Source organism: Eulemur rufifrons, chromosome 19 (assembly GCF_041146395.1).
Source record: "Eulemur rufifrons isolate Redbay chromosome 19, OSU_ERuf_1, whole genome shotgun sequence".
In the NCBI taxonomy this organism is placed as follows: Eukaryota; Metazoa; Chordata; class Mammalia; order Primates; family Lemuridae; genus Eulemur; species Eulemur rufifrons.
Genome location: NC_091001.1, coordinates 73,802,789 through 73,826,605, shown reverse-complemented (window position 1 = coordinate 73,826,605; position 23,817 = coordinate 73,802,789). Strand labels below are relative to the sequence as shown.

Genomic DNA, 23,817 nt, shown 5'->3' with positions numbered 1-23,817 from the left:
GTGGCTCCAAGGAACAGACCTGGACTGGTAGAGATTAACTGAGGCAGAATTTTATTCCATGTAAGGAAAGCTTTCTAGCAATTAAAGAAGTTTGAGGCCGGGCACGGTGGCTCACGCCTGTAATCCTAGCACTCTGGGAGGCCGAGGCGGGTGGATCGCTCGAGGTCAGGAGTTCGAGACCAGCCTGAGCAAGAGTGAGACCCCGTCTCTACTAAAAATAGAAAGAAATTATATGGACAACTAAAATATATATATACAAAAAATTAGCCGGGCATGGTGGCACATGCCTGTAGTCCCAGCTACTCGGGAGGCTGAGGCAGTAGGATCGCTTAAGCCCAGGAGTTTGAGGTTGCTGTGAGCTAGACTGACGCCACGGCACTCACTCTAGCCCGGGCAACAGAGTGAGACTCTGTCTCAAAAAAAAAAAAAAAAAAAAGAAGTTTGAAATCATTAAGGGCTGCTTTGTAAGGCAGTAACTGGATCACTTCCTGCATTCAAACTTGACAAATGCAGTCAGATCGCAGGGTGAAGGGGTACCTTACAATATGAAAAAATTGATTTTACATGAAAGGATGCTGATGTTTAAAACTCATCATATGGTTTCTTTAAATAGATTCCTTTTGTAGATTTAAAGTGTGATTTACTTTGCAAATGTTCACCTCAGAGTTTCTCACTGAGGCCTCTTTCTACACAGCGAAGTACAGTTGCAGCTGGCTAGACCTTGACTGGGCAGCATATTGTGCCTGAGTCTTTCATCACTCAAGGGGTGATGTCTGTCCCAGTTTCCAGGGCAATGTGTCTGTAAAACCTGCATGTGTCATATCAGCTTCCCTTCACTTCAGCAAGTGAGGTGGAAACAGTGCAGGCCGGCCCCGAAAGCCCATAGATGCCTCTTCTCCTACAGAGGCCCTGTCCCAAGAGGGCTCTGTTCCAGCCAAGACCAATAAATCGCAGAAAATCTGTCTCCAAGTTCACCCTTTCTTTCTCTCTGTTTTATATGCTTTAAACTAGGGCTCAGGATGCTCAGAAAGATTCTGGGAAAATTCCAAGTGGGTTATGAAGTTTGAACATTTGATTCCCGCATGGTTCACTGCCTTGCAGAGTTATGGGCTGGAAGTCTTGAGACTCCTTGACACACATTCCTTCTAAGGCTTTGAAATAAAGCTTGTGGTTTGAGGAGCCAAATAAATAACATTGCTCTTCATTATGTGAGTTATTGACAAGGAAGACAGAGTAAAGCAGAGTTTTGGGAATGTGGCATGTATCTGAAGTCTTTGGCTTCATAAGCGCAGGCTCGGCCACTCGTAGCTTGCAAGAGCCAATAACAAGGACAAGGTGGAATGAAAGGAAAGTGACTTTGTGCCAGAGCTAGCAGTGGGGAAATGGCCAAGGCTTGTGCCTCAAATAAACCATTTGAAGTGTTGGGCTGAGGGTAGGGGTTTAAAAAGGGAACTTGGTGTGGATGGTATTGACTTGTCCCAGTGACTGCCATGAATTATTGCTGCTGAATGGGCTGGTGCCATCTCAAAGGCTGTTGAGCTATAGATGAAATGTGGCCTTGAGGCAATCTCCTGCTGGGAGTCTGGATTGTTTCAAGACTCAGTCTCTGGAACTTTTTAAGCAAGCACATAATTAGACAGTGGAAACTTGTTCAAGGGAGTGAGCGCTCGGCGGAAAGGAGAGTAGAGGTCAGTATTTCCTCATTAAGAGCATAACAAGAAACGGGCAGGAAAATTTCAAAATGGAATTCTGAAAAACAGGGAACTGTTTACAAGCCAACTTCATAATACTCCATACTGTAGACTTAAACATACCTACCCAGGGACAGGAGGGGCTCCTCTAAGGCAGAGCAGAAAGTATGAGCCCTACAGGTAACTTCCTCCCAGCAGAAGGCAGAAGAGGAAGTGCCTGGGCTATGCGTGTTTCTTCTTCTGAATTTACACATTGGATGAGCCACTGCATGGCCCTGGGGAGGAGTCAGGGACAAGATACAGCGTAGCCAGGAACGGCACACCAATGGATATGCTTCCTTAGGAAGGATCTTTTGCTAGGGAGAAAGAAGCTTTATTCTCCAAAAATAAGTTGTAAAATCAAGAGAGAACTCAATTATTTAGTCCTGCTTTCAGTAGTTTAAGATGATCTGCATTGTACAGTTTTTTGGTATACAGTGATAGAAAAGGTCAGGAAGGTTGTATGGTGAGCAAACTTGGAGAATGACTGCTCCTTTTACCAATAGAGGTAGAAAGGACTACATCATAGTCCTATTTTCTGATTTCCTTTTTTTTTGGTGGCATTTAAAAAATTTTGAGATATAATTTATATAACACTAAATATACAGTGGTTTATTCCCAATGTTTCTAGTATTACCACTAATTTCAGAACATTTCCATCACTTCCCCACCTCTGTTCCCTTCAGCAGTCATTCCCCATTCCCCGCCCCATGCCCCACTTCTTCCCCCTTCCCCTGGCACATTAAAGTACCTCTGGGAAGTCAGAGCCAAAGCCTCTGTTGTCAGTGGCCTTGCCCTCCTGGTTTCAAGATGGCTGCTGTAGCTCCAATCATGATATTCACACTACAGTCAGGACGAGAGACGGTGCAATTGCAATACCCCTGGCTGAGTCAGCCCCTGTTGAAGAGCTTTCCTGAAAGCCTCAGCCGATGACATGGCTTACATCTCATTCCCACCCTGTTATAGGGAAGACTGGGGCACATAGAAGGGCACACTGCTGCCCCAAGTAAAATCAGAGTTCTGCCAGAAAAGAAGGGGAGAGTGGGTTTTGTGTATGCAACTAGCAGTGTCTGCCACAAATGTTCATATAGTAAATAAATTTAAAAACATAACTGTTACATTTGGTATTCTTTCCCAAGTAGTGACACAAAAGGACACATTACAGAAAGCCTGTGATCTTCATGGTCTTAACCACAAAATGTTAGATCTGTAACCATGACAACCTAAATTTCTATTAAGTCCATACTGAATCTTTCATATATGATTTATCTCAGTCTTGTTTTTTTCCATCTATATCACTGCCTAAGTAATAGGTAACACTTGTATTATTCACCCAGTTTGCCAAGCAGTATGAACTTAGCCTAAAATTGTGTCTCAAACTTAAATGACATTCTATAACTCTACTGTTTTAAGATTTGTTTAATAAATATGTGTATATGTGTCTTTACCATTCATAGTGATAAATATTTTTGAAATATAAAACTTTAAAAATTTAAATCAAATTAACATATGCACACAGATTTAAAAAAACTCAAATAGTACAGAAAGACTGCCTAACCCAAATCCTGAAAGTTCTATAAGACAAACAATTTAACCATTTTTTCTTAAATTCTTGTGGTTGTTATATCCTTATTATATGTATACTATGTTGGTTTGGGCCACAATCCCAAAAAACACAATCTCAAACACCATAATCTTGAATGTTGAAATATAGGAACATCAAAATTCCTGAAGTCTGAAATCCCAAAAATCACAATTCTGAAAGATCAAAATCGCTAAAACATAATTGTGGAAAAAATGATTTAAAAAAGTTATTTAAAAGACTTTTTTTCTTACATTTTAAAAAGGAGATTTATTTGAAAAACAAAAACACGACAACATTTTGCAGACCACTTTACTCAGTAAGATAGGCAGTAATAACATACATAGTTTTGCAAGTATAAAACTCAATTATACTAATGACCGTTGTACAGTATAACAGTTATGGGCAGACCAACTGTATTCATAAGGAAATAGGTCAAAAAACAAAATGCATAAACACCTATCATTATGGTTGGTAATTGTGCACCCAACTTCATAACTGTGGTCATCCGAAATACCATGACAGACAACCTGTCTTTTTTCACGATCAATCAAAGTCTGTGATAGGTCACCACTACATACACAGTTGCCCAAAGAGCTCAGATTTTGAGAAATTTTATCTTTCACAAATGCAGATGTGTAAAATGGACATCTCTGCATTTGTTAAGGAAGTTTCAACGTTTTGCATACATGCATATTGCTTACAACAAAGTCAATGTTGTGATAACGCACTTCCATGGAGTCAAATTTCCAAAAAGTGCATGAAATGAATTAGAACACTCTAAAAGTCTTTATACACTTTATACTTCTAATACTGGAAATGATGTGAAGATGAAATACATAACATAGCAAATTGTAAAAAATGTTGACAATTTAAAATAATGCGGAAAAAACTAAAAAAAGAAAATAATAAAGAAAAAACTAAAAAGAAAATTTGACATATGAAAAAGTATATTTCAGGGCTAGATTATGGGCAATTGCAAGGAGGTAGTCCATAAGAACTGGCCAACTTTCATGATCATGGACTATGTTTTGATGTCTTACATCATGATGCATAGCTGCTGCTTTTTTTCTTTTAGAATATGGCTCTGTTTGGAGAATACATTCACATTCATTTTGTACACGGCACTGATCTTTTTGAAATTCTTCTATGATTTGATATACACTGACATGAGCATTCCCTATTAAGTTTTCCCGTCTTCTGTGACATGCTTCTATATTGTTTTGGGTATATGGAAACCCATTCTCCATACACTCCTATACAGACCACAGATTTGGTGGAAACAATACTTGTAATCAAAAAACAATACTGTTTTGCAAGTGTCTTATCTTACAGTGCACATAATTATTTTCAAACCAGTCAGTAACTTTTCTGGCTTCTGCAGGCAAATGCAACTTTATTTATTTTTATTTTTTGAGACAAGAGTCTCACTCTGTTGCCTGGGCTAGAGTGCCATGGCATCACCGTAGCTCACAGCAACTTCGTACTCCTGGGATCAGGCCATCTTCCTGCCTTAGCCTCCGGAGTAGCTAGGACCACAGGTTCGTGTCACCATGCATGGCTAATTTTTTTTTTCTTTCTATTTTTAGTAGACACTGGGGTCTCACTCTTGCTCAGGCTGATCTCGAACTCCTGAGCTCAAGCAATCCTCTTGCCTCCGCCTCCTAGAGTGCTAGGATTATAGGCATGAGCCACTGCACTTGGCCTCAAATGCAGCTTTAATTCATTAAAAGCTCCTGGATTTTTATCAGCTGGAAGAAATGCCAATGCAGACAAATGACACAATTTTTAAACTGAAGTTTTCATCATTTTGGCTTCTTGTGGCCAATCCACTCATCTGAATTTTCCACCAAGTGCATTAGGCTGAATGGATAAAACAAACTTTCTTGGTAACACCTTGAAATTCACTCTTAAAAGACTTGATTGCACCTAATTCTGTCATTATGTTAATGAACCTGCAAGGGGGCCTGTTCCCTCTGTTGCTTGCTGCACAGAAAGCCAGTTATTGAGATGAGGATTGTCAAGGAAGAAATGAGATTTACTACAGAGGATGTCAACCAGGAAGTGGGAGGACTACTTTAAATCTGTTACCCTGACCTATGAGGTAAGAGGTTTTTCTAGGGGTGAAATGAATAATGCAACAAAGTGAGTGAGCATCATTTCATGTTTGGGGTGGAATGCAAGGCACACAAGCACAGTGAGAAATCATACTGGCACGTACATCACATGATCAAAAAATGGCGGATGAGCCCCTCCCAGGGTAGAGATTTTAGTAGTATGATGAACTAAGGGGTAATATTGGTCATTCTTTCAGTCTTGTGTGCTTGTGGGTTGTGGGGAGTAGGTTGCTCAGCGCGTCTTTGGGCAAGATTTGTGGTGGAATGCCGCTTATCTTGACTTCTATAAACAGTGGGGTAATGTAAAGCTTTGTGATTATCTCGTTACTGCAAGGAGGGTCCACTGTTTCTGAAAAAACAACTCAAAAGGGCAGGGATCAGTGAAACAGAAAATTACAAAATTCTGGTCAGCAAACTTACTGGCCTGGGAAGTTGAAAAATAAGAGAACTGCAAAAAGGCATTTTCGTTCAGGGAGCTGGTTACAATTATGGTTTGGAGATTCAATTGAAATCCATTTTCTTCTCCAATGTCCACCAAACCTTTAAATAAGTATTTATAAAGGGCTTCACTTTTCTCCAGTCATTTATACATAAATGAATGGATAACTTCTAGAATTTTCGGATCCAACAGGGATATGAATTGTATAGAGTTGTTAAAAATAGTGAGGATAGTTTTGAAAGTGCCATCCATTAACCAAAGTGAAGCATGCACTAGTTTTTCTATGTTAGATTTAGTGGTAAATATAAGAAGTCTATCTTCTTTGACAGTCAAATCCCTAACCAATAATAGTTCACCATTTAATGTGTTTTGTTTCACTGGAGGAACCTTTATATTGGTAAGTATCTTTGGTTTAGAAGGTGGATGGGCTTGTCAAATTCTTTTTATTCTTTAACGAAGGGCATTTTTTTGAAGGCAAGCATAGTACTATGTGTGAAGGAGCAGAAGTCATACACGACTGAATAATTTGGCAGGGGAGATTTCTTGTATTTTTTGCCTGCGTTTTCACTTTTTCTATGATCTGTGAACCATTGAGACGTTGATGGCAGATGTTCCCCACCTAGTCCACTCAGTCCACCTCAGACTTACACAGCAATCTCTGGATACACCCTCACAGACCTCCCGAAACAATGCTTTACCAATAATCTAGTCAAGCTGACAACTAAAATTAGGTCCACAAATGCAGTCATTGTCAACTGGGCACCCATACATGTCTCCTTAAACCATACTTAATTTCCAAACAAAGACAATAACAAGGTTAGTTCTATCTACATCATGCTACTAACATGATGAAACTATCTTGCATACAACTGAAAACACATTAATCCCTTCCCCAGAATCAGGCTTTCAGGATTTTAACATTTGGGATTTTAATCTTTCAGGATTGTGATTTGCAGGATTTTAAGACATTAGGGATTTTAGACTTTAGGGATTTTGATCTTTCAGGATTTCAACATTTGGAATTATGGCATTTGAGAATGTGTCTTTTGGAATTATAATCAGCACCAATACTATGTATATGCCTGTACTATATATACCTAATATACATATATGTTATAGATGTCTATGTAGACATATGTATCTATAATATGTATGTATATATGTATACGTTCAACCACTGTATGTTATCACTATGTAAAGTTCTGCTAGAATCAAGATAGGATTCTTGAGACTCATTTTAGAGCTTTGAATGCAATAAATTTAGCATTATCACTTTGAAAATAAACTTGAATTCTAATCAATATAGTTATATGTATATTTGCAATGTTAATAGTAAATTATTACAGGGTAGGTAAATATTTCACTTAAATATTTATCAGCTAGTTTTTCTTTTATTCATTTATTCAACAACCATGTTGCAAGCTCTGGTCTAGGTGCTGGGGACACAGTGATGAACAAGACAGAAAAAAATCCTGTCCTCATGGAACTTACAGTTTACTGTAAAGGTAGGAAATAAAAAAGTAAACAAACAGACATAGTAATGTCATGTGGCAATGAGTACTATGCATATGCAGAAAACATACTGGGGTGCACTGATGTTTTAGACACATTGGTCAGGGAATATGTCTCTAAAGAGGTGCCATTTATGCAGAGGTGTGAATAATGAGGAGCCAGACATGAGAATGTCAGGGGAAGAGGATTTCGGGCAGAAGGAATAGTCAATGCAAAGGCCATGAGGTGGGAATATGCTTAACATGTTTATGGAGCCCAAAGAGGCAAGTTTGGCTGGAATGGAGTGAGAAAACAGGATACTAGGAGATGAGGAAGAAACACTGGGAAAAGGCATGGAGGCTGTGGTAACCAGAAGGCATTTTATTTTGAGTGTTATGGGAAACAGTTAGAGGGTTTTCAGCTGGGGAAGGAACAGATTTGATTTTATTTAAGATAAGGAAACCACCTTGGCTGCTTTATGGAGAACACACTGTAGGAGGGCAGAACTGGAAGCAGGTAGACTAGTTAAGGAGGTTCTTGCAGTAGAGGAGTTGAAAGATTATGGCAACTTTAGGTATAAAAACATTATCGCCCATTTTTATAGAAATAGTTGGGACAGAATTAAGCTATTTTTCAGGAAGTCTTCAGTAAAGTTTGGGGACTAGAAATAATTTAGAAAATGAGTGCAATGTGTGGGTTTGAATATTTAACTCTGTGTGGTATACAAATATGCCCTGATCTCAACTTTGGGCCTTTGCACATGCTGTTCCATCTGTAATGCTATGTTCATCATACTAAGTTTTGCTCATTATTGAAATCTCAACTCTCAGACCCATTTTTAAACAAGTCTGCCCTAAAGGCACCTAAGACTTAGACCATGTGTCTGTCCCATAAACTCTCATTTGCATCCAGGTTTTTGCATCTTACAGCTCATAATTGTTTTATATTTTAATTGCCAGTTTACTTACTTGTCTATCTTTCGCACTAGACTGTAAACTCTTAGATGCAGGAACTTACTCATCTCATTCTTTGCACTTAGAATTAGACAATTAAAAATACTTGTGAATAATCAATGTTTACCTGTGTTTATTAAATACATCTGAGTTAGTTACCTGATTCTTAGATTATGTCTATGTGAAAAAAATATTCCATCAATAGATTGGAGTAGGTAATTTCCTTAACCCTGCAACACATAATGAATGGCATATCTGTGTTTAATACCTCTTTTAGAAATTTCTCAAACTACATCAGCTTATGCTAATGGCTTTTTTTTTTTTTTTTTGTCATCAGTGAATAGATGGTGGAAGGGCCCCTGGGGATTCATAAGTGTTGAAAGGATGTTGCTCTTCACTGGGGGCATGCTGTCAATTTCCTTCTCTGGGAATTTCTGGCAGTAAGTAGGAAGGGTAGGGGGAGCAATCTAAGTGACAGGCTCTCTAGGAAGGACACCAGGTCCAATTAGGGTGCAGGAGAGAGGGTATTCCTTTTCATCATCACTACATGGTTTATTTCATGTAGTGCTGCTGACTTGTAAAGTAGGTGAGGCAACAGTGATATGCAAGTTCATGACTTAATACCAACACCATCTTGAACAGTGTCAGTGGGAAGAGCATAGGATCTGCAGTACCCTACAAGATTTTAGTTTTCCCCTTTGTGATGCAATTCTCAACCTGAAATATAAACCCTTTTCAAACCTCTGCTAGACCTTCCTTTAAGGTGGAATCAGCCATTGGTTCGAAACCTTAGTGGGCATAAGAATCACCTGGAAAGAATGTTAATACCAGATTCCTGGACTCCACCTGCAGAGTTTCTGTTTCTGTAGGTCTGAGAAGTGGCTTGAGAATTTGAGTGTCCAAAAAACTTTCAGGTGTTGATAATTCATGAACCACTCTTTAAATAGGCAAGAGACAGACCACGTGTTTCCAATTTCTCTTAACTTCAGTTGCATGTGCTTTCTCATTTCATAATGCTAATATATGGGGCTGTTCACTGTTGGGGATGTCAGGAATATGCACAATACAGCCTTGACCAAAATCTTCCATCTACTTACCTGGTCAGCATCTTACTGTGTTCTGGAATCCCCTCACTCTTACGATAAAAAGACTTTTGTTTGCACAGTTCTTCCTGTTTTGTCTCTCTCTTCTACATGTTCTGGTTGACCTGAAGTTTCTTGAATTTTCTGCCAATCCCTTTTATATCTACACCAGCTAATGTCTTCCCTCCGTCTTTATAACAGAGTGCCTTTTTGACTCTACTGCAGATCAGTTCTTCCCACTCATCATTCCTCCACATTTAACATGTATCTTTTAAAATATTTTTATAGCCCTGTAAAAATTCCATTTGTGATACTGTCCTGTAATTTTATTGCTTTGCTGCTCTTTTTCTTCATGTTCATTTGTTATCACAACATACTACCATCAGGAAACATTATTATAAATCTGCTTATAAAACTACATAAAAATATCTAAGCTACCGATCCTTTCTTCTATATCCTCTTAACCAAACTCAATTGCTGTATGTATTATAGAAGCAATGTCTTTTGGCCTCTTTGGAGATTAGATCTATCCTCTGTGACTTCCCAATGCATTTTTTCCTAATTATTTTTCAATTAGGTAGAACATACATTCAGTTACATTCACCTTTTTTAGTGTCCAATCAATGACTTTTGACAAACACACACAGTTGTCTAACCACCACAACAATCAAGATATAGAACAGTCCCATCACCCCAAAAAGTTCCCTGTGCCCCCTCATGGTACTCTCTCCCTTCTAATTCCAGCCCTTGGCAACCACTGATTAGCTTTCTGTCTTTATAGTTTTGCCTTTTCCAGCATGTAGAATTACACATTATATGTGAGTCTGGCTTCTTTCTCTTGGCATAATGCATTTGTGATTCATACATGTCATTGCTTATATCCATAGTTCATTTCTTTTAATTGCTGTGTAGTATTCCTTTGTGTGGATCTACCACAGTTGTTTATCCATTCCCAATTTAAAAAAATTACTATGTCCTCTCCTCCTCTAAATTGAAGCTTGTTTGTTGTTGTAATTTTGCTTCTTGGATGCTAAAAAGCAAATTTCCTGTATGTTCTGGGTGGGAATAAAAACCAAGTTGCAATAGGTACAAACAAGCCCTGTTTTTCTGCACCTGACACATTCCTCATGTTTCTTTACTTAGGCCCATTTTAACCAACTCTCAAGTAGGAGCTCAGGTGTCAGGCATATCTATCCCAGAGAAGCCTGTTCTAATGCATCCTTTTGGATCAAGGGTCTTCCAAGTTGCAATTTGCAGGAATGTCCTGAGATCTATTATTTGGGGTCATTCCTGTAACTCCCAGGAGGATTTCCCTTCCCTTTTCCCTAAAAGGGTTCCACACATCCTGATATCTCGAACACACATTCCTGATAATATGGAACCAATTTGCCTTTCCTTTCACCCCTACTTAGGGCTCAGTTCTCTATGTATCAGTGTTTGGTTCCAAACATAACCAAGGCAAACAATACTACCCAACCTACATGTTCAAAGTATGAACATGATGTAATGTGTACCCTATAGATTCTAAGAGTTATTTCCATTTTGGTTAATTCCCATGAGTACTGGGGCTTCAGAGCCAACTTATGGTCAAACATATCATTTCATGGTATATTTGGTTCTATAACTAGAAATAAAATAAAAACACAAATCTTTTATTACATTTAACCTTGAATTTTGTCCTTGCATTTAAAGAAGAAATCCTAAAAGCTGAGGACAGCTAAATTTTATGCCAAATATACTCGATCCTTGTAATAAGCATTTTGTTTTATTTAGCATTTAAAAATAGAATGAATATATAGTTCAGCATTTCATTATACTTTGGTTTTAGAATATTACCCATTTCCTCCCTAAAAATCCTCCTTTTCTCTTTTCATTTAAAAAGGAAATAATTTTTAAAAACACTTTTTGAATACATTCAGATATTAAACATTTTATTTATTTCATTTACTTACTGTACTTAAATATATTAGTACCCCCTTGTCCATAGGGGATACAGTTCAAGACCCCCAGTGGATGCCTGAAGCCACAGATAGTGCCCAACCCCATATATTCTAAGCACTTATCACACACTGTAGCCATTAACTTGTGCAGTCTGACGTGTGACAGCAAAACTAGCAAAAATTTCTTTTTCCTTCTTCACAGTTTCACTGATAGAAGATTCATTCATGCTTAGCCACCTCAGCATAGGATTTGTTTTCTTTCCTTTTACATTTTCAGGTAAAGGAAGTACTTTATGGTTTCTCTTTAGCATATCCAAATTGTCAGCTTCACTACTCTTTTTTTTTTTTTTTTTTTGAGACAGAGTCTCACTCTGTTGCCCGGGCTAGAGTGAGTGCCGTGGCGTCAGCCTAGCTCACAGCAACCTCAAACTCCTGGGCTCAAGCGATCCTCCTGCCTCAGCCTCCCGAGTAGCTGGGACTACAGGCATGCACCACCATGCCCGGCTAATTTTTTTCTATATATATTTTTAGCTGTCCATCTAATTTCTTTCTATGTTTAGTAGAGATGGGGTCTCGCTCTTGCTCAGGCTGGTCTCGAACTCCTGAGCTCAAACAATCCGCCCACCTCGGCCTCCCAGAGTGCTAGGATTACAGGCGTGAGCCACCGAGCCCGGCCAGCTTCACTACTCTTATGCTTTGAAGCCATTATTTTTTAAAATGTATTATTTATTTATTGTTTGTAGAGATGGAATCTCTCTATGTTGCCCAGGCTGGTCTTGAACTCCTGGTTTAAAGTGATCCTCCCACCTCAGCCTCTCCAAGTGCTAGGATTACAGGCGTGAGCCACTGCACCCAGCCTGAAGCTATTACTAAGTATTATAACATAAGGGTTACTTGAATACAGCACATGGTACTGTGAGATCGATCTGATAACTCAGCTACAAAGCTATTAATGGGCGGGGAGCCCGCACAGTGGGGACATGCTGGGCAAAGGAATGATTCACATCCTGGGGGAGACATCGCGAGATTTTATCACAACACTCAGAACGCAGGCAATTTAAATCTTATGAATTGCTTATTTCTGGAATTTTCCATTTAATATTTTTGGAACACAGTTGACTGCAGGTAACTGAAACTTCAGGGGATGAAACCGTGGATAAGGGGGACAACTGTAGATGAAAGTTAAGTCAGAAAATATATAATTTTTAAAAAGGTAGACAAGCTGACATTTCTTTTTATCCTTCTTTTATACAGGCGTTTGCTTCAGAATGGTAAGTCAATATAATCTTTTTATTTATTTATTTTTGCCATCTTTTCCACTGTTATTTCTAATCGCAAAGATCAAGGGGTTTTCTACTTAGTGCTAGTCTACTGCTTATTTCCTGTCCTTGATAGCAAATGAATAAATACATGTATTTCTTTGAAGTTACTGATTGAAATTACTTCAGTACAATTGGAAGTGTCCTCTCCCTGAGATTTTTATTAAAGCTAAAAACATTACAGCTTTCCTAGTTTTTAGTTAAAATTTTCTATGAATTTCAAAAGTACCTCTCTTGGGGTGATTTGAATTAAACATTTTGATGAGGTGTATTGAATACAAGGTATGGGTCTTAAACATGTTCTGGAGATGAAAGAAACCCTCTAGGTGAGGGTCCACTGCAAAAGGAAAAATGCTAATGTTGCATAAAGAGGTGGTTCCAAGGTTTTTAGCAGTTAAAGCTCCTTGTTGCTTTTTAAATTTTAATTTTTTAAAAAATACCCCTTTCCTAAAAGTTAATTGTGGCGTGTATTTTCACTTGCTATCTGAGCTGGGAGTCACTAGATGAGGTTCCCAATTCCTGATGGTTCCAGTAAAGTCTCTGTATTTTGAGCCCCATCCCCCACAATTCAGATTGCCTCCCTTTTCATTAGTATCTAGTAAGAGCTTGACTTATTTTCAGAACTAACTCCTCCATCAATCTTAGCTGTAACTGTCTTGGTTTGTGTTGTTTCATCTGGTTGGGGATGTACAGGGTAGAGATCTTGATCACCCTGACCTCCAAATAGAAGAGTATGGTTTTGAAAAGTTCCAGTACACTGGATCCAGAGGAATTTTAGTGTGATGTAGTTAAAATAATTCAAAATCAGTGTTGCTAGTTGTATAGCATAACTGAATTTAGAACTGGGAAAAGGAATTTAAAAAACTATTAAGAATAACAGGGAGATTAATTTACCCGTAGACAATTGTAACATTTCTTGTGTCAAGTCTAGCGCTAACAGAAAACATCAGAATCTTTTAATCCTACCATAATTGCAAACCAGCATGTCTACGCTAATGTTCTTGCTAGTTTAATTTTCTTATTAAAATTATTTCCTCCATTTTTGCTGGAAATTTCAAAATGTTTTAGTCTCTATTTCTGTTTGTTGATCATAAGTGGGTATTTTCCCTCCGTGATTAAGCATCTTGGGTTGGTCATTTGGAACCCTGATTAGCAATGTAATTCAGCATTAGCAGGCACAAGGGCAATGCAACTGAATTTTATGGGTCCCAAAACATACCATAGAAACTGTTCCTGAAACAATTCCCACTATCAGTTTATTTTTTTTTAAATGTGCTTGTCTTTGCTGAAAGTGGAATTTAACAAAAGATACCATTGAAGTGAAGATTCTTATTAATAGAGGTGTTACTATAGGCCAGCTACACAATTGTTGGCATGGGCTATGTTTTAGGGAAAAAAAACGATTATCAGGTTAGCCTTTTTTTGAATGTTAGAATAAGTATATTATGAATTCAGACTTTTGATGATGGACTTCATCTCTTTTGTTTTTTCCTGAAACCAGTACACGGAAGATGAAGCTAAGAAAATAGGAGTGGTTGGCTGGGTGAAGAATACCAGCAAAGGCACCGTGACTGGCCAAGTGCAGGGCCCTGAAGAGAAAGTCAATTCCATGTGAGTAGTAAGACTTGTAACACACATATGACATTTAGGAAGCTGTTTTTAATGTTTCGTTGGACATTAAGAATAGTATTGATGGACCCAATAGTATTTGTAGATTATAACCAAACCAACATGTTTTTAGGCAGGCCGGTGTAGAAATTCTCAGAGTTGGGAGTGGCATTTCTGTGTTTACGAATGGATTTCCAACTTGGGCAGGCCTCGGGAAGTGCGTTGCATCACTCTATGCATTTGTCCTGTTGTGTCCCCTCCAGCATGGGGGAAACGTCCAGGGCCCAGGTAGTCCTTATTTGAAGTGTTGTGACGGAAGCATAGTACCTCAGGATGGCTCATGATGTTCTTAAAGTAGGCTTCCAGGCAAAAAAGATTTTCATCTCCTTTTTATTGTTTAAGGACTTTAATTACCTAATTGTAATTTTATTTTTACTGTCAATGAAAGAGTGTCTGGTTGCCATAATATGAGTCCTTACAGTCCAAACGAGGACAGATTAAGTGATATGGGAAAAGTACCTTGTGTACACAATGCCGTTTTCAAAGGCCTTGTGTTTTTAACTTCCTAACTTCCACTGCCCTTTGTAGTCTTTTTTTTTTAAATAAAAAAATAGCTAACATTTATTGAGCATTTACAACATGCTGGGCAATATACTAACACTTTACATGAATTATCTCATTTAATCTTTGCAACAGATCCTATGAGGTAGTTACTAATTAATACCCAATTTATTTTATTGTTTGCAATTTATTTTTTATTACTTAATGTTGTCAGATTTCAAAAGTAATAGTTTTTGCTTATTGTAGTAAGTGAAGAAATATAATGCAGAGAAGTATAGAGGCAAAGCTAGTTATCTACACCTTCGTCTCTATTCCCTTCCCTTTAAGTAACTTGTGCCATGACTTTGTGAATACTTGACGCAGCTTTCCCTTTCACTTAAAATATTTAAGTATGCATTTATAATTAAGGTTTTTCTTGTTTTTTACTGAAACAGAATACTTTATGCATATTTTCTATAACTTGTATTTTCATTTTATGGACATTCCCGATGATCAGTAACTATATAATTACGAACTCTTTCTTTTTTCTAATTTCTTTATATATACATACATGCTTGTGTTTGTGTGTAAAACCACACCCCAGCTTGAAAAGTGGTGTCTAAAAATTCAGTTTCATAAAATTCAGTTTCATAAAATTCAGGGTAACAGTTAATGAAAAACAGTATTTTTCAGTAGGATTATCACAAAATGCACAAAAGATTATGGGACTTACATTGTACAGAACTCATAGTTCAATGGATGGGAAAATGCCAAGTGATTATAAGGTAGTTTAAGAATGGAGGCTGAGGAGGATGGAAGCTCATGCCAATCAAGTTATATTCCTAGTCCATGTTATAGCAGGTCTTTGATTAATTTACTTTAATAAACTGAATCATATCATACATTCTACTCATTTTTTCTTTTCAACTCCTACATTCTCCAGCCTCCTTCTCAAGTATAATAATTTATGTTAGCAAGCTCGTTTGTATCCTTCCGTTGGTCTCTAAGTTCACTTTCTCTCTCTCTTTCCCTCTTTCTCACACATGTGCACGTACATTTATGGGTTTTGATCAATATTTACTTTTTAAAACCATGGCGTATAACCTTCTCTGCAACTCACTTTTATCACTCAAAGATACATCCAGGAAAATCCTTCCAAGTCAAATAGTATAACTCTAATTCAATTCTTTTTAATGATTGCTTAATATCCCACAATATATAGATGTATTTATTACCTCATTTCTGGGAATTCATTTTTTTGTTTCTTGTTTTGTGCAGTAAGAACAGTGCTGCAATAAACATTTTATTGGTGATTTTATTTTTATGGGATAAATTCCCAGAAGTGTGATTTGTTGGTTGAAGTGTAAAAATATGTAAAAATATTTCAGACTGCTTTCCAAAACAGCTATAAACAATTCACATTTTTTTCCTCCTCATCCTGTTGTTGATTGATATTATATTATTGTGCTCTAATTTTTCTTTCTCTGATTGGCTGTAGTGTGATTATTATTTTTTATTGTGATTTGCATTTCTCTAATTGCTAGTTAGTTTGAGCATCTTCATGCTTGTGGCTATGCGGATTTGTTTTCATGAACTCCCTTTTCCAAAAAGTCTGGAAGTAGACAATTACTGGCCTTGGTTCAGTAGCTCAGTGATGTCAGGACCAATGTCCCTGTGATTGTCTTGGCCTTTCCCTAATGATCAAAAAAGGAAAAGTGCAGCTTCATCTAATACCCACGATTAAGGCAGGAAGAGTAAGGATTATATTGCTTCCCCTGATCCACCCAAAACAGACATCTACCTGTGTTTCCTTGGCTCATAAGGGTCATATGGTTACTCCTTGCTACAAAGGGAGACTGGAAAATTGGTTTGGCATATTGATGCCCTGAGTGAAATTGGTGTTCTCTTGGTCAGGATGAAGAGGAGGGGGATGGGTACTAGGTAGTCAACTAACGAAGTCTGTTACATCTTTCATATTTTGATGCTATTATTTTAATGAGGTTTCAGGTAAAAGGACATAAACATGCCATGTGCAGTTGCACTGTGAAAATTAAGTGAGAAAATTCACGTAAAGCACTTAGTGCCATGCCTGGCCCATAGTAAATAATCAATAAGCATTTGCTATCATTATATGACCCATGTGCTCCACTTTGTACATGTTATCTTAGTGGCAGTTGGATGGGCCAGGTGGAAATGCCACGAGGCTCCTAGATATATGGGTCATCCCTGCAGAGAAACTGGGCTAGAGAAATAAATGTGGTTGTCATCAGTACGTGGATAGTGTTTGAAGCCATGCACTACATGGATGGGATTATCCAGGGACAGCTTGTATAATGACAAACAAGCAGGAGGAAGACACTGGAGAATGTAAATTAAGCTTAAAGAGTGAATTCATTCCTTTAGTGCAATATACTGTTTAAGGTACTGAATTATCAAAAAATTAAACCACAGCAAGAGATGTTACAGAAATAGGTTGTAAGGTCAGACTAAATGTGGCATATTGGTGGCTAAAAAAATAATGCCTTATTTTTTTTATAGTTATTTAAAAAAAGAAATCTTTTTTGGAAGAATGCTATGACAATAAAGGACACAAAAAAGAGTTAAATTGTCTTTAAAAACACAGGCTTGGTTTCTTCTCAAGTTATGAAAATGTAGAATATAACAGGACCCATCATTTGGAGGTGGCCTGGCTGCAGTTGTCATGCCCTGCTCCATTTTTGCTAACAAGCCAGCAGCATCCAAGGACATGTTGTGGACGTGTGTGTTTTCTTCCTCTTCTGTGTTTTATTTTCTCAGAAAGAATGACTGGTGGCTTTTTTTGTTTTTCTTTGCAAATTGTACTATATGATTCCAATTGTAGAGGTGCATTCTACAGACATTTTTTGGTGCATAGGAACTGTTTCAAATCTATTGTTTTATTAAACCTACTTTTTTTTTTTCAGAATTAAGAATATTTTCTATTTCTTAGTAATCATTTTAAGTTAACGTATTGAGTCATGATACTGGACATAAACCTTTGAATAAATCCTCACAAAATACATTTTTCTTGAAGACTTAATGGTAATCTTGCAAAACAAAACACATATTTGGAGAAAGTAAGCCAAATTCTAAAATTAAAATTACATCTTGGTTGCTACATATTTTTAAAACCATATGTCATGGATCTGTCTTCTGCACTTCAAAGGATTGTTAATGCACTAGAGTATTTATACAAGATGATGATCAAATGGTTACATGGTCTGGAAAACTATGTCATAATATAAGGAATGCTTGAAGGCATTGGGGTTATTTAGCTGGAGAAAAGAGGACTTGAGGGAACCATGATAGTTTACTGAAAATATTTGAAAGGCTGATACATGGGAAAGGGTAGATGTTCTCTGTTGTTCCAGAAGGCAATAATTTTGGTTGTAGCAAGGGGTAAATTTGCTTATTTCAGCTCACCCTGACAATGAATTTTCCTGTAAAGTCATCTAATGTATCTAATGGTGGAATTTTATCAATAACAAGGAATAGTCTAGATCAGGGATTGGAAGCCTATGGCCTGTGGACCAGATCTGGCCTACTGCATGTTTTGTAATGAAATTTTATTGGAGCACAGCCACACCCATTTATTTATGTCTTGTTTATAGCTGCTTTTGTGGTACAAGGGCAGAGCTGAGTTGTTGTAGCAGAGACTGGATGGCCACAAAGCCTAAATTATTTATTTTCTGGCCCTTTACAGAAAATGTGTAGATATCAGACAAATCAAAGAGGGTACTGTAGAAGGTCCAACTCACTGGATGGTATGTAAGACTAGGTGAACCCTGAGGTCCTATCCAGCTAAGTTTCTGTGGTTCTACACATAGGTGGTGATGTATGTGTACTTAAAATGTGTTTACAGTTCAAGAGTTAGAATTAGAGTAGGCATATTTACTAATATAGTTGTATTTACCTCTTTCTCAAATATGTGACATTTATATGAAATATGCAATTTGAATAGCATTCTGCTTTAACTTTGAAATGCCATTTTTTAAAAATTTCTAGCTGTTAAAGTATTAGTAGATTGGCATGAAGCAATGGATTTTTTGAACAATTAGGTGGTGTCAGATTCAAAGTTGTTGAATATTTTTGAAAATACCTTTTCTCTGGTAGACCATTAGTGACATGAATTTCTGTGTAACCAGAGTTGCTCGTTTTTCTTAGCTTTTTCATCTGAGAATCTCAAAGTATTTTGCTAAAATTTACCTTATTCCTCAAGGTCCTTCTTATACAAATAGATGGAGTTAGTAAGAAATGTTCCATTGGATATTCTATTGAAATATAGAAGACTTAGACATTTTTCAGGGGAACAAAATGAATTGAGGAGCTGTAATTTTAGAAAAAATATTTAGTTTAGCCTAATTGATTTTTATTAATAGGAACCTAGATACATGAAAAATATCTATAATAGAGTTGTAGTTCTAACAGCAGGTTTTAAACCTCAAATACTGTGATTTGTTTTTCCTTTGGAATATAATAGATCTATATTAAGATGTCTTAAATGCATGGTTTTTGCCTTACCATTTACATTTTATATATGTGCATTTAGTAAGAGTCACATTTAATAAAATAAATATAAAATGTAGCACTAATTCCTTTTTAAAAAATTAATAAGACTATTTTTTTAGAACAGTTTTAGGTTTACAGAAAAATTGAGTGGAAAGTACAGAGAGTTTCCATGTATTCCCTCACCCCGGCCCCCAACTCCACCCCCCAGTTTCCCCTATTATTAACATCTTGCCATTGTGTGGTACATTTGTTATAACTGATGAGCCAATGTTGATGCACCATTAACTAAAGTCCATAATTTAGGATTCACTCTTGATGTTACACTCTTGATGTTCTACTGGTTTTAAAAAATGTGTAATGACATGCCTTCACCATTACAGTATCATGCAGAATAGTTCCATTGCCCTAAAAATCCCATGTGCTCTGCCTATTTCATCACTCCTTCTCTCCTCACTAACCTCTGGCAGTCACTGATGTTTTTTACTATCTCCATAGTTTTGCCTTTCCCAGAATGTCATATAGTTGAAATCATGCAGTATGTAGCCTTTTCAGATTGGCTTCTTTCACTTAGAAATGCACATTTAAAGTTCCTTCATGTCTTTTTGTGACTTGACAGTTCATTTCGTTTTATTGCTGAATAATATTCCATTGTATGGATGTACCACAGTTTGTTTACTCATTCACTCATTGAAGGACATTTTGGTTGCTTCCAAATTTTGTCAATTATGAGATTGATTATTTTTTAAATGCCCTTTTTTGCCAAATTATAATCATATATAATTAGGGGATACACAGAGATATTATGATATATGTGTACAGCATGGAATAATTAAATCAAGCTAATTAATATATCTATCACCTTAAATACTTATCATTTATTCTGTCTAGTTACAATTTTGTACCCTTTGACCAACATCTGCCTATTTTCCCCACCTCCCAGCCTTTGGTAACCCCCACTCTACTCTTTGCTTTTATGAGTTCAATTGATTTAGATTTCTCGTATGAGTAAGACCATGTGATTTTTGTCCCACTGTGCCTGACTTATTTCACTTAGCAAAATGTCCTTCAAGTTCATCCATGTTATCACAAATGACAGAATTTCCTTCTTTTTCAAAGCTGAATAGTATGCCATTGTATATATAGACCACACTTCCTTTATCCATTCATCCATTGATAGATACTTGGGTTGATTCCATATCTTCACTATGAGAAATAATGCTGCAACGAACATGGGAGTGCAGATATCTCTTCAACATAGTGATTTCAAGTCCTTAGGATATGTATCTAGAGAAGTGGGATTGCTGGATCATATGGTAATTCCATATTTAGTTTTTTGAGGAATCTCTATACATTTTTCCGTGATTGGCTGTACTAATTTAGATTGCCATCAATAGTATACAGGGTTCCCTTTTCTCCACTTCCTTGTCAACACTTGTCATTCATCTTTTTGATATTAGCCATTCTGACAGACGAAAGCTGATGTTTCATTGTGTTTTAATTGCCCTTTTCAAGTAATTAGTGATGTTGAGCATTTTTTCATATACTTGGTGTTCATTTGTATGTCTTCTTGTGAGAAATATCTATTTAGGTCCTTTGCCCATTTTCTAATCAGGTTAATTTTTTATTGCTTTTGAGTTGAGTTCCTTACATATTTTGAACATTAACCCCTTATCAAATGTATTATTTACAAATATTTTCACCCAATCTGTAGGTTGTCTCTTCACTCTATTGTTTCCTTTGCTGTGCAGAAGCTTTTTATTAATAGTTTGATGAAATTTCATTGGTCTATTTTTGTTTTTGTGGCCTGAGTTTTGGGGCCAAATCCAAAAAATGATTGCTGAGATCAATGTTGTGCAGTTTTCCCAGAGTCTCACTCTGTTGCCTGGACTGGAGTGCAGTGGCATCATCACAGTTCACTGCAACCTCAAACTCCTGGACTCAAATGATCCTCAGCCTCCCGAGTAGCTGGGACTACAGGCATAGAGATGTAGAGATGGGGTCTCGCTTTGTTGCCCAGGCTGGTCTTGGCCTCAAGTGACCCTCTTGCCTCGCCTCCCAAAGTGCTGGAATTACAGGTGTGATCCACTGCACCTGGCCTTCTAGTATTTTTTTTTTTTTTAACCAGTTTCAGATCTTACATTTAAGTCTTTAATCCATTTTGAGTTGATTTTTTTATATGGTGTGAGATAAGGGTCTAACTTCATTCTTTGGCATGTGGATGTCCAGTTTTCCCAGTTTTTATTGAAGAGAATGTCTTTTCTCTCTGTGTGTTCTTGGCATCTTTGTTGAAAATCAATTGACTGTAATTGTGTGGGTTTATTTCTGGGCTCTCTGTTCTGTTGGTTGACATTTCTATTTTTATGCTAATACCATGCCAGTATAATAGCTTTGTAATATAGTTTAAAGTCAGGTAGTGTGATGATGCCTCTAGATTTGTTCTTTTTGCTCAAGATGGCCTTGGCTACTCAGGTTTTTTTTTGTGTTTCCATATGAATTTTAGGATTGCTTTTTCTATTTCTGTGAAAAATGATATTGAAACTTTGATAGGGATTTCACTGAATCTGTAGATCACTGGCTAATATAGACATTTTAGCAATATTAATTCTTCCAGTCCATGGACATGGAATCTCTTTCCATTTATTTGTGTCTTCTTCAATTTCTTTCATCAGTGTTTTATATTTTTCAGTGTATACGTTTTTCACCTCATTGGTTAAATTTATTCCTAAGTATTTGCTTTTTCGGTAGGTGTTGTAAATGGGATTGTTTTCTTGATTATTTTTTCAGATAGTTTGTTGGTAGTGCATGGGAATGCTACTGAATTCTGTGTGTTGATTTCATATCCTGCAACTTAAACTCTTTGTTTATCATTTCTAACAGTTTTTTTGGTGGTGTCTTTAGGGTTCTTTCATCAGCAAATAGTGACAATTTAACTTTTTCCTTTCCTATTTGGATGCCTTTTATTTCTTTCTCTTGCCTAATTGCTCTCACAAGGACCTGTAGTACTATATTGCATGGAAGTGGTGAGAGTGGGCATCCTTGTCTTGCTCCTGATCTTAGAGGAAAAGCTTTCAACTTTTCACTGTTGAGTATAATGTTAGCTGTGTGCTTGATGAGTTTTATTAAATGCTTTTTCTGCATCTAATGAGATTATAATGCATTTTTTGTCCTTCATTCTGTTAATGTGGTATATTCCATTTGTAGATTTGTGTATGTTGAACTATCTTTGCATCCCCGGGATAAATCCCACTTGATCATGGTGAATGATCCTTATAATGTGTTGTTGAATTTGGTTTACTGGTATTTTGTTGTGGATATTTGAATGTATATTCATAGGGATATTGGCCTGCAATTTTCTTTTCTTGTTATGTCCTTGCCTGGCTTTGGTATTAAGATAATGCCAAGCTCATAAAAAAAATTCAGAAGTATTCTCTCTTCTTCAATTTTTTGGAAGAGTTTGAGAAGGATTGCTATTAGTTGCTTTTTGAATGTTTGGTAGAATTCAGCAGTAGGTTTTCTTTGATGGGAAACTTTTTATTATTAATTCAGTCTGTTAATCATTACTGGTCTGTTCAGAGTTTCTATTTTTTCTTCAGTGTTGGTAGATTAGATGTGTCTAGGAATTTATCCATTTCTTCTAGGTAATCCAATGTATTGGTATATATTAATAATTGTTCATAGTAATCCTTATGATCCTTTGTATTTCTGTGGTATCAATTGTAATGTCTCCTCCTTTATTTTTATTTTATTTATTTGAGTCTTCTCTTTTTTTCCTTAATCTAACTAAGAGTTTGTCAATTTTGTTTATCTTTTCAAAAAACCAACTCTTGGTTCCATTTATTTTTTCCTATTGTCTTTCTAGTCTCCATTTTATTTATTTTTCCTATGATCTTTGTCATTTTCTTCCCTTTGTTAACTTTGGGCTTAGTTTGTTTTTCATTTTCTGGTTTCTTGAGGTATAACGTTAGGTTATTTATTTTGGATCTTTTGTCTTTTTTGATATAGGCATTTATTGCTATAAATTTCCCTCTTACAACTACTTTTGCTGCATCCCAAAAGTTTTGGTTTTTTTTTTTTTTTTGAGACAGAGTCTCACTCTGTTGCCCAGGCTAGAGTGAGTGCCGTGGCGTCAGCCTAGCTCACAGCAACCTCAAACTCCTGGGCTCAAGCGATCCTACTGCCTCAGCCTCCCGAGTAGCTGGGACTACAGGCATGTGCCACCATGCCCGGCTAATTTTTTCTATATATATATTTAGCTGTCTATATAATTTCTTTCTATTTTTAGTAGAGATGGGGTCTCGCTCTTGCTCAGGCTGGTCTCGAACTCCTGAGCTCAAACGATCCGCCCACCTCGGCCTCCCAGAGTGCTAGGATTACAGGCGTGAGCCACCGCGCCCGGCCTAAGTTTTGGTATGTTGTGTTTTCATTTTGTTTGTCTCAAGATAGTTTTTGACTTCCCTTTTGATTTCTTCTTTGACCCATTGGTTGTTCA

The 23,817-nt window shown here is 36.9% G+C and overlaps 1 protein-coding gene across 2 annotated transcripts in view; it reads left to right on the top strand.

Annotated features, from left to right (window-relative positions):
- Nucleotides 1–23,817, top strand: part of ACYP2 (acylphosphatase 2) — a 151,688-nt gene that overhangs the window by 5,664 nt on the left and 122,207 nt on the right. Inside the window, exons 1-3 of one of the 2 annotated variants that reach the window (XM_069494604.1) lie at nucleotides 5,390–5,416; nucleotides 12,589–12,605; nucleotides 14,155–14,264. In XM_069494604.1, the coding sequence (XP_069350705.1) occupies nucleotides 12,603–12,605; nucleotides 14,155–14,264 (113 nt within the window). In that variant the 5' untranslated portion in view covers nucleotides 5,390–5,416; nucleotides 12,589–12,602. Of the gene's footprint in view, nucleotides 1–5,389; nucleotides 5,417–12,588; nucleotides 12,606–14,154; nucleotides 14,265–23,817 lie in introns of those variants that run through there. The other variant, XM_069494603.1, reaches the window with a different exon arrangement.